Consider the following 14939-nt stretch of genomic DNA (forward strand, 5'->3'; position numbering starts at 1 on the left):
AAGAATGAAGATTTGAAAAAAAAAAAAAAAAGAATGAAGATTTGTGTCACACCAGTTGTCCAGAGGAGGTGTTGGCAGGTGGTAAGAGAACACAGAATGGATGGTAGGAGAGGGCAGCTCTGATCACCACCAGCTACACAGTCAGGACCTTTTCATCTTCGTCATAGGCTGTTTTTCCCCATCTTCCTCTCACTGTGGTACATGAAGAACTGGTTGTCTAATGCTGTGGGTGTGTGACCCATTGTCATTAGCACAATATGGTTCTACGATTAAGTAACGGATGGGAATTGTGTCTTCTGTATTGAGCACTCTGATTTTCATCCGGACAAAGGAAAAGGGTGACTGCTGGACACTTTCTGTTTCCTTCTTCAAATTCACTCTCTCCCTTTCTCCCCCTGCCCTGTGCTGTGGGGACCGTCAATGGGATCTCTTGCCTTCCAGCTGGGTTCAGTCAATGGGGAGACCCAACAGGAGACCAGAGGGAGGACATTGAGTGAGGTTGGGGTATTAATTCCCCAGCTCCCTCCCTGTAGTGTCGCTGTGGGCTGGATGGGTTTTCAGCCTGGGATCAGAGATCCTGTCAGGCAGCGTTCTCTAAACACCACCCCCTCCAGATTCTAGTAATGGTAATGACTTCTCCTCAGTGTTTCAGGCCTAGGATGATAACAGCCCCAATGATATCAGCCTCAGGAAACTGTGCAAACCCTCTTGTTTCTCTGCTTCACACAAACCCTTAAGTTATTCAAGTGGGGTGAGCCCGCTGTTGGTGCTGAGGCCCTGGCTACTGGGATAGAAGCCTCATTGGTCCCGGTGCACCTTCACCTCCCAAGTCATGGCGATGCCCAAATACTTTTGCTTGCAGCAACCTGAAGGCTCTGCTGCCACCCATTGGGGTCCAATGGGGATGCGGACCAGATCAGTAAAGGACAGTCTGAGATGGTGAATCCGGATTCCTCTCCTCCCTCATGCCAGATCTCTGGGAGTCCTACCCTCCCCTCACATAGAGAAACCCCAGCATTTGGGGGAAAGGACAATGTCTTTATTATCGCACACACGGGGCCACTGCCTGAATGTCCACCCTCCCGCAGGGCAAGCTCAGCTGCTCCGAGGCCCTGTCGTCAGGTCATACAGTATGTGGGGGCGGGGTGTGTGTGTGGGTGATAACTCGTGTAGAGGACTGGGAAATAATTCAGTGTCCAAGGCTGTTTAGTTATGAGGTCAGAGGGAGGGTTGGGGCTAGGGGGTCAGCAGGGGCTAAGAATCATGGGGAAATGGAATCAGCAGGGAGGGCGCCCCACACCAAAGGGCTAGGGATAGTCCCAGCCCTCCCACCCAAGCCAGGTCGGGGGCAGGGGCAGCTCCATTGGGCACTATAGCTTTATCATGGTCCTCAATCACGGAAAAGACCCCAATATTCTTGGTACCGTTCAACAAGGAGCTGGAAGGTTGGGCCAAGCAGCCCTGGATGTTCACTGGGGAGGTCAGCCCACCTGGAGAGTGAAGATCGAGTCAGAGAGGGCTCAGATTTCCTCAGCTTAAATTCCTAAACCCTAGGAATCCTAGACCCTCCCCTCCGCCCTCAGACCAAGAGACCAGGCTCTCAGTCCCCTCCTCCCTCCGACCTAGAAAATCTGGGTCCCCAGCCCTGTCCACCCTCAAATGCATAAGCCAGGATCTCAAGCAGCCTCCCACCTCAGGACCAGTGAATTCAGGCCCCCAGCCCCTTCATCCTTGGGACCTGACCTTCAGCACTCACCTCCCCTGAGAGCAATGTGACCCTTGTAGCAATGACTGGTGCCCTTAGGACACCTCACAATATCAGAGTTTTGTGTGCAGGATCCAAAGATGGACAGACAGGTGGGACATTGCAGGTCTCCCGGGGCAGGGGGAGCTGGGGAGCAGAGAGAAGGTTGGGGGCACACAGCTCTGCTCTTAGCTGTAGCCACCCTCCTTGAGCCCCAGGGTGTATCTCTGGGGCCCCATCTCTCCCTACCCCTGGTCCCACCCAGCCCACCGGGGTCCCACACCTGGATGAGGGAGGGAGTTCAACAGGACGCTGCTGCTGGTAGCCGAGTTGCACTTGTCGGAAGAGCAGAACCGGGCAAAGGAGGCGACGAACACTCCGGGGGGCCCCGAGTGTATGGAGATAGCCTGGGAATCCTGTGTCCTGGCCTTGCTGCAGCCTTTGCTCCCCATCAGGAGTGATCTGATTCCTGAGGGGTGACAGAGTGAAAGCTGGGTGGAGGGAGGGGAGACTCCGAGGGCGGCAGAGCCAGGGGTTCCTCGGTACACAGCAGGCAGAGGGGGGATGTGGGTCCTCTGATGACAGGGGCACAGGTCCTGGTGAGGGCGCGGGGAAGACTGGGGCCAGAGCCTGGGTCCTCCTCCAGCTCTGCCACCTCTCAGTTCTTGCTCAAATGTCACCTTCTCACTAGAGCATCCCCAGAGAGCAAATTACAACCTTTACATCACTCTCCCGATCTCCTTTCCCTGCTGGATTTCTTTCCATAGCTCTTATCTTCATACGCATCTCTTACTCTTTTTTTTTTTTTCTGCTTCCCCACTGGCACGTAAAGTTGCAAGAAGGCAGATGCGATGGGATCTACAGCACCTAAAATAGTGCCTGGCACACAACGGGCAGCTCATTAGACCTTGAGTGAAGTCACTGAGGTTACTCTGTGCCAGCTCTCTCAGCCCTTTGCCTGGAGTACCGGATACAGCCTAGCAACTACCCAGCAGGGTAGGTACTATTATTGCCATCACCTCGCCCCCAGTTTTCAGAAGGGGAAACCAAGGCGCAGAAAGAGGGAGAATTGGGTTTAGAACTGCAAGCATGAGGGGAACCTGGCAGGAAGTTCAGGGCACAGAATCCAGGGCAGGGAGACGCAGGACCCCGTGCGGCGGTCTTGCCGTCTTGCGCAGCCCACACACCTACATCTATGAGCAGAAGCGTCTCCTGACACACCTCCCCAAGATTACACAGCTGCTCCCTATTCGCGGACCATGTGACAGGTTTCTGAGTCAGGTCTTGAGAAGTCCAAAACATGTTCCCCCGATGACAGGTCAGAATAGCTGCGGAGAAAGAATTACCAGGGTCTGTGTGATTCAGGGACCTGCCTGGTCCTGCGCTTGGGAAGATGATCACATTCTTGACTCACCCTCCAAGCCACCTAGCCACTGGGTCCCTCGACCTCAGATTAGAAGGGACACAGGAAGTCCGAGCCCCACCCCCATTTTTTACCCTGTTTTGCTGGAACATCGCAGGGACTTTTCCCAACCCCCCTTGGGGACAGCTGTTCCTCCCTTTGGGTGTGAGAGAGATGGATGGCTCTTCCTTAGCCTGAGCCAATCTCTACTTCCCTCTCTGGGCCTCGGGCTCCTTATCTGGAAAATGAGGAGGGTAGCCTGACACCACATATTTCTTTCAACTGAGAAACCCTGTGTTCCAAACAAAAATACTCAAATGCTTCGTGTGCACTGAACACTTACTGAGGTGCCCGACTGCCATGACTAGTTTCCACGGATTAACCCGTTTAAGCCTCCCAACGAGCTTGCCTCACCTGGATTGCCTCATTTCCTCCTGGCACCCCGGCCCCCGCTCCGCACCTCCACTTACTCCCTGACATCTTGCTGTACCCCATCTTCTCATGCCTGGCCTTGCCGATGCTCAATAGATATTTGCTAAACTACCGAACTGAACTTAACCAGGGAAGGCAAATGCACCGTCCAATATCTGGCTCTGATGCTGAAAGCCAACAGAATATGGACATATATTAGGGATATCCATTTGTGGCCTAATGGCTGTGTTTTATGTGACGTGTGTGGTTTGGGAGCGTGCATATGTGGGATGTGTGTGGATGTGTAGTGGGTATGTGGGGTGTGTGGGGTAGTATGCGAATGTGTGAAATGTGTATGGTGTGTGGTGTGTGGCGTGTGTGTACAGTGATACAGTGTGTTGGTGAGGTACGTGGTGTATGTTTGTTGCATGGGTGTGGCGTGGTGTGTCCCGTGTACCTGTGTTTTGTTTGTGTGTGCTGTCCGTGGCATGTGATATGCGGTCTGTGTGCTGGGCGTGGCATGTGCTATGTGTAGTGTGTGAAGTCTGTGGTGTGTGCGGGACGTGTGAGGTTTAAGGAGGCCTGTGTGCGGTATGTGACGTGTGGTGTGTACTTGGCACAGTGTGTGTGTTTGTGTCTCCCGCGTGTATTGTGTGTTGTGTGCGTTATGGTGCGTGGTGTGCGTGGCATGCATCTGATCTGTTTCGGAAACGCCTTCTGGATTATGAATGTTACCTAGTCCCAGAGATGAAGGCCCGATGAGTAAACCAGCATTAATGAAAAGGAAAGATTCAGACTGTCCTTCTCTGCTCAACACCCTTCCACAGCTCCCCTGCCCTCAGCAGAAAGGCCAGCCCCTCAGTCTGGCTGGGCAGACACCTGACCCATCACCAGGACCCCCCGCCTACCTCTCGGCTCCCCCAACAATATCCGTCCCCAAGACACAGCAGGGCATTTGCTGCCTCCTTGGCCTGGCACCCGCTGTTCCTTCTGCTTGGGACGGCTCTCCCTTCATGGCCCACACTCACCTTGTCCACCTGGAAAACTTGTGATCGCCCACCACCCCCAGCTGCACCCCATCCTCTCGATGAGCCCCTCCTCAGGCAGAGCCGAGGGACCCCTCTTGAAACCAGTGGGCTGCCCCCACCTCCAAGCCTTTGTCCATGCTGTTTCCTCTGCCTGTTCGTGTCCTTTTCCTCTTCTGTGAATAAACTGCAGCTCATCTTTAAGACCCGGCTCGTAGGTCACTTCCTCTGTGAAGCCCTCCCTGATTCGCCCCTCCCAGGACATTAGTATCATCCTCCTCTGAGGCCCCCCAGACCCACTTCCATGACAGCCCTGTGACCATCTGTGTCTGCGATGTCTCCCTTCCCGGTCCTGGAAGCCCTTTAGGGCAGGGCCAGGGTCTGAGTCCTCTGGGGTCTCCACAGGAGCCCTTGGAATTCTGTACAAACTCACGTCAGCAAACGCATCCTGGGTGCCCATCCTCAGCCAGCCCTTGTGCTGCCCGAGGCCGGAAGCCTGGTGTCAGTGACATCTAGGCCCTGTCCTCAAGGCTCCCCGTCCAGCCAGAGATCCAAGCAAGAGGAACGTTTGCTGAACTCACTCAACTCTCTCCCTGAAGCTCGGACAGGGAAGACCCTTCTCCCACTTTCCTAAGACCCCACTCCCCTCTTCGCCCCTCTCCCCTCCTCACCCCACTCCCCACCTCGCCATGGCAGGTGCTTCACATCAAGACACTCTAGGCCACTCTCATCCACCGGTGTCCCAGTTTGGCTGGGTTACCATGGGGAAGTGGGGACCCTCTCCGTGTCCCTGTTTGGCTCTTACTTCCCCTGTCACACCGGAAGCACCCTTGATATCCTCCCTGATCTTTTTTCTCTGCAGCATGTCTGCTGGGGTGCTCCAGTACCATGGGTGGGGGATGGGTGAAGGGTGGTCAAGGGGAAGTGGAAGACCCAGGGTTACCCAAGATCAGGGGTGTGGAGAAGTAGAATTGGAAGCAGCCAGTCACTCCCAGCAAGGAAACCAGCAGGCACCCCTGCACTCACTTCTGCAGCCAATGGATAGAGTGGCACATGAGGCAGCCCACCCTCCCTGCCCCTCTGACCTTCCTCCCTGCTGCCCTGCTCCTCTCCCACCTGCAGGCTGCCCTAACTTGGCCAGGCCCAGCATCGTTTAAAACACCCACCAGTGGATTCCTGTCCTATAGGAATGTCCCCTGGACCACGCACCCTCTGTCTCCCCTTGAGCTGGACATCTTACTGGCACCCTCACCTGAAGCGCCTACTGGGAGAATCCCTGACGTCACACCTGCCTGAGTGAGTAATAAATATCTGAATGACGTGATGCTGGCTTTGGTGGGATGTGTTTGGATGTCCGCCTTTCACAGGGTCATCATGCCCCGAGGCCGCGGCACAGGGCGTTTGGTCTTGTGGGTATGACACTCACCTTTAGGATCACAGGTCTCCCGCAGATTGATGGGCCCGATTTCCTGAGTCCCATTAAGCAGGTTGCAGCCTGCTTGGGACATGCACCCCTGGACTTTTAGATGGGTGGTGAGGCTCCCTGTGGAAAGTGAGAGAAGGGGAGAGAGAGAGACACTGCTGCTGGGACCATCCAACCCTCATGGGGGGAGGCGCAGCTCTGGGAAGCCAGGCCCACCCTCCTCCGGGTCCCAGACCTCAGCTCCCTTTCCTCCCCAGAGACTCAGATCTTGGTCCGGCTCACCAGCGCTGAGCAGGAGGACCCCACTGTAGCAGTGTGAGCTCTCGGCGGGACAGGTCAGCTCTGCTGCAGACCCACAGCTTTCGGCAGACAAGCAGACTGGACACCGCACAGACCCCAGGGCTGGGGAGATGACAGGGAAATGGAGGGAGGACTGAGAGGGCTCTGAATTCAGACCACGTGCCTTCCCTCCACCCCCTCCCCCATTTTGCTGGTCCCCAAGAATCAATTCCCTAGTCTCCCCCAAATGTGCCCTCCTCGAGTTCTTCTCATGAAGGCCTGGGGTGCAGGGCATTTGGAACATGAGCTAGAGAGAGAGCAAGGTGGGGAGGGAACATGAGATCTGGGAAGGAGCGCCCGGGACTGAGCACAGGAGGTGGTACAAGTCGGGGAGGGGTGCCCGGGGAGGACCCAGTGGCTTCATCCACAAGTTCCACTAAACAGCCCAAGAAGACAAGACGCCCGTGTCCACAAAAGATGCCAAAGAGTAGAGAAACGCAAAACACAGCCCCAAACCCGATTTATGGTCTCAGACAGAAAAAGACAGTGGGAAGTCACAGGCCAATTTCACTTAGGAGGAGGAGATGCCAGAACCCTCACTAGAACACGCGTGAACCAAATCCAATGGGATGGAAAGAAGGAGCCGGCGCCAGGTCAGGGCCAGAGCCAGAGCCGGAGGTGGGTGGTCGAACGTGGGAAAATCAGTTTTCTGCTCCAGGACTGTTGGAAGAAGCTGTGCTCGGGGAGGGGGTGCTGGGGAAGGTGGGCAGGGAGGGATTCTAAAGGAGCATCCCCTGTGTGCTCACCCCAGCCCCTCAGCCCCGTGGCTTCCCTCCTCCCAACCACCCTCCTCCTCTCCCTCCGGCACCTGTGGGTAGGGGCGGGGCCCAAAGAGGGAGGCTGGTGGAGAGATGGTTGCACAGGTTCTCCCGGCACACCCGGGTGTAGGAGGCGATGGACAGGCCGGGGCCTGCCCTGTGCTGGGTGACGAGGGCCTCGTGATCGGCCGCCTGGGTGCAGCCCTTGATGAGCACCACGTACACGTGGGGTCCTGGACCGAGAGAGAGAGACAGGCCGGGGTGAGGTCATAACCAGGGGGCGGATGTGCCTCGTGCTCTGGGGTGAGAGGCTGCAGAGGAGGCCCCCTGGGCAGCTGAGGAGGGGACAGCTCCTGGTCCTGGGGGGAGCAGGCTTTCGAGTTTGTACACAGAATGCCGGTAGGACCGGGGGCGCTGGGAGCGTCTCTGCACAGGGGAGGGTGGGAGGCAGGCGGGGGCCCACGGGCCCTCCTTACCGTTCTCCATCAGCATCAGAACCTCCTGGCAGCTCCAGCCATCCTCACAGCGTTCCTGGCTAGTCGTCCACTGGAGGGGCAGTTCCGATGCACTCCTCACGGACACCAGTGTCCCCCCGTAGCAGGTCAGGGCCTGCACTCCTGAGATGGGAAGAGCCAATCAGTCTTAGCGCATCCTCCAGGGGACTCCCCTCCCGTCTGGGGTCCTCACTCACGGGGCACGGTGATGCCCAGGAGGGCCAGCAGCAGGGCAGGGCTCATGATCAGGGCAGCCGGAACCCTCCCTCCTGCTCTTTCCTCCTTTTTATATCTCGCCTCACTCAAGGCAGTCCAGGAAAGGGGTGGGGAGGGCAGGGACTTGCTAAATGGGGCCTGGGCCTCCCTCTGAGTCTCAACACCTTAAAGGCAGCAGGGGTGGGGAAGGGTGGGGGCTGGAGGGTTGGTGAGTGAGGTCGAGGGGGAGTCTGGGTCCTCCCTCTTTCCCCAGACCCAGGAGTCTGGGCCCCCAGCCCCTCCACAGTTAGAGATTGAGGCATCCTGGCTCCTAGACCTCACTGGTCCAGATCCCCAGCCCTCTTTCCTCCAGAGCCCAGCTGTGTGGGTCCCCACGCACATCCTGTTTCAGGGCAGTTTGTGAAGGCGGTTTCCTCACCTTATAGCAACTTGGCCACCTTCTGGCCCCAAGTGAGAAAATGGCCCAAGTGCCTGTGAAGACACTGTGAGGTGAGTCTTGGCTGGTCCTTACGCTCTCCCTATCCTAACCTCTGCCCCCCTCCCACTTCCCTTTTCTTTCTCTTTCCTTTGTATACTGCCGTCCTTCTTATTCTCTTTTTCACTTACTTCCCTCATGCTTTCTCTTCTTCTACTGTTCTCTCCCCTCCCAGCACAACACAGGCCCTGGAATCTCCATCTCCCCGCCACCCAGGAGGGAGCTGAGGAATGGTGGGGTGCGGGGAGGGGTAGAGACTGACTCTCTGTCAAAGAATTCGGATATTCCTGGGCAAAGCACAGTGTCTTTGCCAGAAATAGATGGAACAGTGGTGTGCTAGAAGACCAGCTTTTCAGAAAAACAGCATCAACAAACCCTGCTTCGTAACATCGGCCTATTTCTATGGTGTAAATACTCCTACCATGTCTGATTTTAAGCTACCAATCATTTAACAACCAGCTCGCAAAATTCCTAAATATTTAACAATTGGCTTTTGCAAACCTGCACAAACCAGCTCTAGCATGCTGGGTAGGAGGGAGACAGGGAAGAATCAGGGGTGTCTGTCGGTGGCTGCAGAGGCCAGATGTGGGTGTGTGAGAAAGAGAGGGGAAAGGGAGAAAAAGAGTGAGAACAATAGTAGAGGACAAAGAGAAATGAACATGAAACTTGCAATTATATGTTTATTTCAACATCTTTATACATTGTATTTTTCTTCGCATTTGCAAGTTTAAAATTTGCTCCATGGACAGAGGCACGTTCCTCTCATCTCCCACTGTGTCTCCACTACTAACATGGAATAGCATAGGTGCTCAATAAATATTTATTGAAGGACGGAAGGAAAGGAGGGAGAGGAGGGAGGGAGGGAGGGAGGAAGGATGCAACAGTGCCATCACCACATTTGTATAGGTTGTGCACTAAAGAAACATCACTCCCTCCCCAGTGATCCACATTGTTGCTGTGTGAATGGCGCCCTCTGGAGTTGTGTGTGGCCTGAAGCAATGTCCCTGGAAGAAGAGAAGGAAGGGTGGGCAAAGAGGCACATAAGATCCTAGGCCGTCAATTAAATGTCTGATTTTAGTCAACAAATATTTACCAGGCTGGAGTCTGTCTGGTACTGTCCTAATTTCTGGGGAATCAGGAAGACCAATAAGAATGAAGCCATGGCTTTTGTTGAACTCACAGTCTAGTGAGAGAGACAGACACTAAACAAATACATGAGCACCAAAAAAAACCCACAAATGGTGCTGGGTGCTGGGCAGAGAGTGAAAACCAGGTGATGTGAAAGTGAGTGACTGAGCTGGGATCAGGGAGGGCCTCCCTGAGGAGGTGACATTTGAGCTGAAAGCAGAATGAAAAGAAAAAGCTTGCCGTGGAAAGACAGGCAGGAAGAGCATTCCAGGCAGAGGTAAAAGCAGGTACAAAGGCCCTGAGGTGGCATCAAGCTTGGCTTATATGAAGGTTAGAAAGAAAGCAAATGGCTAGACTATGGTGGGTAAGAGGGAGAGTGATAGAAGATGAGGGAGGAAAGGCTGGCAGCGGCCCAGCAATGTAGGGCTAAGTCGGGTTATTAAGGCAATCTTTCTGGGAGTCCGGTGTATTTCAAGTGACTAATGCAAAGTCTGGATGTGGGGCTGTTTAGCAAAAGGTCTGACAGTCCTTGGTGTGTAAAACTGTTTGCTACCAGACCGGATTCCGTTGCTCCCTGATTGTGTAGCCTTGGGTCATTTACTTCCCCTCTCTGAACTTTCCTCTTCTGTAAAGTAGTTGTAATGATTACCTGCACCTCATGGGTTGTGGTGAAGATTAATGTCTGTATATAACCCAAAGTAGGTTCTCAACAAATGATAAAAATAGTTAATATTAGGAGCCTTTACTCTGTTCCAACCCTAGTCCAAGCACTTTTTGTTTCAACTCATAGACTCATGACTCATACCCTGAGGGAGATTCTATTAATAGCTTGATTTTATAGTTAAAGAAACTGAGCCCCAAAGGAGTTAAATAACTTGCCCAAGGTCACACAATGTGGCAGAGATAACTGCCCACCAAAGATCCATGCTCCCTTCAGGGTGTAAAGATGTTACTAAGTGGCAACTGCCTAGCCAGGAATTACATTTCCCAGCCTCCCTTGCCTCTAAGTGAACCATGTGACTAGTTCCCACCAATGGAACGTGGGCAGAAATGACTGGTGTCACTTTTGAACCTGAGTGGTTACAAAGCAGGAGTGCCACCTCCTTCCTCAAATACTCCATTAAGTAAATGTGATACAAATGAGAAATAAACATCTATTATGTTAAACCACAGAAATTTAGTTTGATAATATATCTGTTTCAACTACTAGAATTTTTAATACACACAGCCAGGAAGTGCTTTCCTTGGGATGGATGTCCTAGAAGAAGAACCTGAGACAGAGATTCTTCTTGTGCTAAGTGCTCCAAGACATCCACTTGTAGCATTACCAGTACTGGTTCTTTTCTTTTCCCTACCCTTCCTTTTCCTTCCCTTCCCTTCCCATTCCTTTCCTCTCCCTGTTAGGAGCGACAATTGCAACTATTCCTTGTGCCTCTTGTAGAAAAGGATCCAGAAACTAAAAGAGGGAAAGGAGCTTGCCAAGACCTCTGTTTCAGGCTCTGGCTGAGCTAAAATCAGTTCTGGGCCCCTCAGTCCACACTTTGGCCGACTCATTCTGCTTTCTCCTTCAGAACTGGCCAATGGGTTCAGCAGGTATGAGAAGCCTGGGTCATGCCAGAATGTGCTGCGATATTTACCTATAGAGGACAAAGCAGACCCTCTAGCGCTTGCGTGGGGCTTCTTCCATGTTTATTTCCAACAAAGACACTTTCTTTGCCCCGAGACACCCTGAATGCTGGGAGGAACAAGTACATCGCCTCTGGGTCTCTACAACCTGGGTTTGTCTGTTTCTGCAGGATGAGAGTCATTTTAGTTGTTGATGACAATATTCTACCTGGGTGATGTTGCGTCTTTTCTAGTGCGTCACATCCAGAGGTTCGTAATGTCAGTTTGTCGCGTTATTGGCTAATTAATAAGTGACCATGTGAACATCCCAGTCTCCACCAATAAGACCCTTTTATTTCCTTGTACACACCACTTCCAGAGAATCCTCCCTTTTCGACACAGATTACACTTGGGTCGAGCTTCTCCACCTGCCCTGCGCTTCCCATTATGCAAAGCCCTTCCACTCAGGTGGCTCATCCCTCAGAGCTGATGCTATTAACCCACCTCATGAAGTGGGAAACAGCCCTGACAAGGGAGAATGAGCCCTTGAGTCACAGAGTCAGGAAATGGTGGCAGCATCCGGGAGCCCAAGCCTTCCCAGCAACGTGCACTCTGTCCCGCTGCACCAAAGCTCCCCGAACACGGTCGAGTCATCTGAATGATACATTTCCAGTCTCATCTGCCAAGCACCCAGTTTTCTCCAGCAAAGAGAAATTACTCGTATGGCAAAACAGTTCACATTCAGATTACAGTATAGGACCTTATGTTATAAAGAGGAGGGGATCCGGAGCGTGTGATGAAAAGTTACACTTAAATATCTCTATCGACCTTTCTGTACTCACCAAAGGAACAAAAACAAGTAAAAATCGAATACAACTACTGGCATTGACTCCGGTCAATATCCTCCAGCGCTGGAGGCACGGTGGATAGATTAACCCTTTGGAAGCCAATCTCACACTAAACCTTCCAAGTCCTTTGACTTGGAGTTCCGTTTTGGAAAAAAAATATTCCTAGTGTGTAAGGAGAAGGGGAACTGTAATACCTGGAAATTGTGAGCTTTTAGTAAAGAGGCTGAGATTCTAGACCAGACATTGTTTCACTCTGATCTGAACAATTTACTTCCTCTTTCTTGCCTTCAATCTCCTCCTAAGTAAAATGAGGCATGGTTTTCAATCTTTTCACCATACAGGAAGAAGAAACAGGGAAGGATAAAAGTCCAACACTGCAGCGGCAGGACTAACATCTTAGCGTTTACAGCACTGTGGAGAAAGCCGTCTTTCCTAGAAGCCACCAAGCAACGTACACCCACAGTGGTTTGAGCTGAGAATGCACTCACCTTCATCAATAACATCAGTTGTCAGGCCAAAATCTTTCAAGATAATTCCACTTGACCTCACTTTAATTGAAGTAATATAGAAATGGAATTGTTGAGTCACATGGTAGGCATATGCTTAAGGTTTTAAGAAACTGCCAGACTGTTTTCCAGAGGGGTTGTGCCATTTTACATTCCCCACCAGCAGTGTGTGAGAGGTTCCAGTTTCTCCACATACTTGCCAATACTTGGTATAGTCAATCTTTTCCCTTTTAGCCATTCTAAGAGTTCCGTGGTGGTATCTCATTGTATTTTTTTCATTGTAGCTTTATTTTGTATTTTTCTAGTGACTAATGCTATCGAGCATCTTTCCATGTGCTTATTCACCATCCGTGTATCTTCGTTGGTGAAGTGCCTGTTCAAATATTTTGCCCATTTTTTTATTGTCTTCTTATTGAGTTGTAAGCACTTTGTATATTCTAGTTGCAAGTCCTTTGTTAAATAGATGTTTTGCAATAGCTTTCCCAGAAATAAAGGCATATGAGGCATATGTCCAAATAAAGACACATGAAGACATATGAATGTTAATAGTAGCGTTATTTGTAATAGCCCCAAACTGGGAAACAATGCAACCAAACTGTGATATAACCACACCATGAAATATTACTCAGCCATAAATAGGAATGAGCTATTGATACATGCAAAAATTTGAATATGAACTTCAAAATGATTCTGCCTAGCGTATTTATGAGGTTCATCCATGTTGTAGCATGTATCCGTACATCATTCTTTTTTGTGATTGAATAATATTCCAATGTATGTTTATACCAGAATTTGTTTATCCATTGACCCATTGATAGACATTTGGGCCATTTCCACGTTTTGGCTATTGTGAATAGTGCTGCTATAACATGTGTACATGTATTTGTTTGAGTAAGAGCTTTCAATTTTTTTGAGTATATACCTAGGAGTGGAAGAAGCCAGACACAAAAAGTCACATATTGTATGATTCATTTATATGAAATATTCAGAATAAGTAAATCCATAGAGACATAATTGGTGGTTTCCAGGGGTTGGGGGATGGGGGAATGGAGAGCAACCTCGTAATGGGTACAGAGTTTTATTTGGAAGTGATGAAAATGTTTTAGAACTAGATAGAGGTGGTGGTCATACAACATTGCGACTGCATTAAATGCCACGGAATTGTTCACTTTAAGATGGTTTATTTTATGTTATGTGAATTTCATCTCAATAAAAAAATTATACTGAATGCAAGAAGCCAGATGAAAAAAGAGAACATACGATAACATTCCATTTATATAAATTCTAGAAAGTGCAAACTAATCTACTGTAAGTGAAAGAAGGTAAATGGTTGCCTGGGTACTGTGGGGGTGGGGCCGAGTGCAGAGGGAGGGATTACAAAGGCTCATGTGGAAACTTTTGGGTGGAATGGATACGTTCACCGTCTCAACTGTGGTGATGACCTTATGGAGTGTGTATGCACATCAGAACTCATTAAACTGTGTACCTTAAATACGTGTGGTTTCTTGCCTGTGCATTATACCTCAGTAGAGCTGTAATCGAGGCTTGATGTTATGGATTGCCTGTGTAGTCAGGAGGAGAGAATATTGTTCCTCTATTACTGCTACTTCCAAATAGGTAGACGCTGGATGTGTGCCCACTGGTGTGCAATAATAATAACTGTTGGCCTTTATATGGCACTCACTGCATACTGGGCACTTCAGGCGTCTTAGCTCATTTAATCACCCAAATGAGTCAGTTGAACTCATTTACTTCACTCAACTTTCCTACCCCCTGGCCTTTGCACATGCTGTGTCCTCTGCCTGGAATGCATTTCTGCCCCTTTGTGAGCTCTAGGTTAACTCTGTCTGGGTCATTCTCCATTAGATGTCTGTCTTCAGGAGTCTTCCCTGGTCCTTCCATCTAGGTCAGCGTCCCAGTTACGAGGTCATAACTAACTATATGAGAGGACTGAGGAGCAGCTAAACTCACCCTGTAGGAGAAACTTTTAGGGAGTGGTCATATGTGTCTGATGATAAAGACACCATCTTTTCCCACAATGACAGGATTTCTCTATGTAAGGTATAGGGCAGGACACCCAGAGGTTTGGCACAGGCGAAGGTAAAGAAACCAGAGAGAGAGTCACCATCTGAAGGCTGTCCTTCACTGGTCGGGTGCACATCTCCATTCCAGCTCCAATGGTAGCAGAGCCTTCAGGGTGCTGCAGTCAAAGGTATTTGCCCATCACCACGACCTGGGAGGTGAAGGTACACTACACCAATATGGATTCTACCTAGCGGTCAGGGCCCCAGCACAAAAGGGGACTCATTCCACCTGCACAACTTGAGAAGAGATTGAAAATGAGATAATTGGCAAGGGTGTGTGACTGTTGTGGAGACACAAGGGTGACAGCAGTTTCCTGGTGCTGATACCACTGGGTTTCTGTACTGGAACACTGAGGAGGTGCAAGACAGAGACATAGAGAGTATCCTCTCTGGAGAGGGCTACTTGACAGGAACTCCAACTTCAGGCTGAAAAATCCATCCAGCCCACAGCAACACTACAGGGAGGGAGCTGGGGAATTAA

At 51.0% G+C, this 14939-nt stretch overlaps 2 protein-coding genes and 1 pseudogene across 7 annotated transcripts in view; 2 read left to right on the forward strand and 1 right to left on the reverse strand.

Moving 5' to 3' along the window:
- The window catches only part of LYPD3 (LY6/PLAUR domain containing 3), a 106539-nt gene extending 92673 nt beyond the window's left edge, over positions 1 to 13866 (forward strand). For 2 of the 6 annotated variants that reach the window (XR_009499191.1, XR_009499192.1), the window contains 3 exons: positions 2577 to 2740; positions 5705 to 5878; positions 12210 to 13866. The gene's annotated coding sequence lies outside the window, so the exon portion shown is untranslated. Of the gene's footprint in view, positions 1 to 2576; positions 2741 to 5704; positions 5879 to 6262; positions 6309 to 12209 lie in introns of those variants that run through there. The other 4 variants (XR_009499193.1, XR_009499194.1, XR_009499195.1 and 1 more) reach the window with 4 other exon arrangements.
- LOC132353967 (carcinoembryonic antigen-related cell adhesion molecule 1-like) overlaps positions 1 to 14939 on the forward strand; it is a 902477-nt pseudogene that overhangs the window by 872806 nt on the left and 14732 nt on the right.
- On the reverse strand, positions 1246 to 7839 carry CD177 (CD177 molecule). The gene is given in 10 exon segments (XM_059905857.1): positions 1246 to 1490; positions 1757 to 1891; positions 2028 to 2213; positions 2932 to 3072; positions 6009 to 6121; positions 6222 to 6240; positions 6288 to 6407; positions 7153 to 7335; positions 7579 to 7743; positions 7794 to 7839. Coding segments are annotated over 10 exon segments (1344 nt in total). The 3' UTR covers positions 1246 to 1254.

The sequence above is a fragment of the Balaenoptera ricei genome, chromosome 19 (genome assembly GCF_028023285.1).
Source record: "Balaenoptera ricei isolate mBalRic1 chromosome 19, mBalRic1.hap2, whole genome shotgun sequence".
NCBI classification, from domain to species: domain Eukaryota; kingdom Metazoa; phylum Chordata; class Mammalia; order Artiodactyla; family Balaenopteridae; genus Balaenoptera; species Balaenoptera ricei.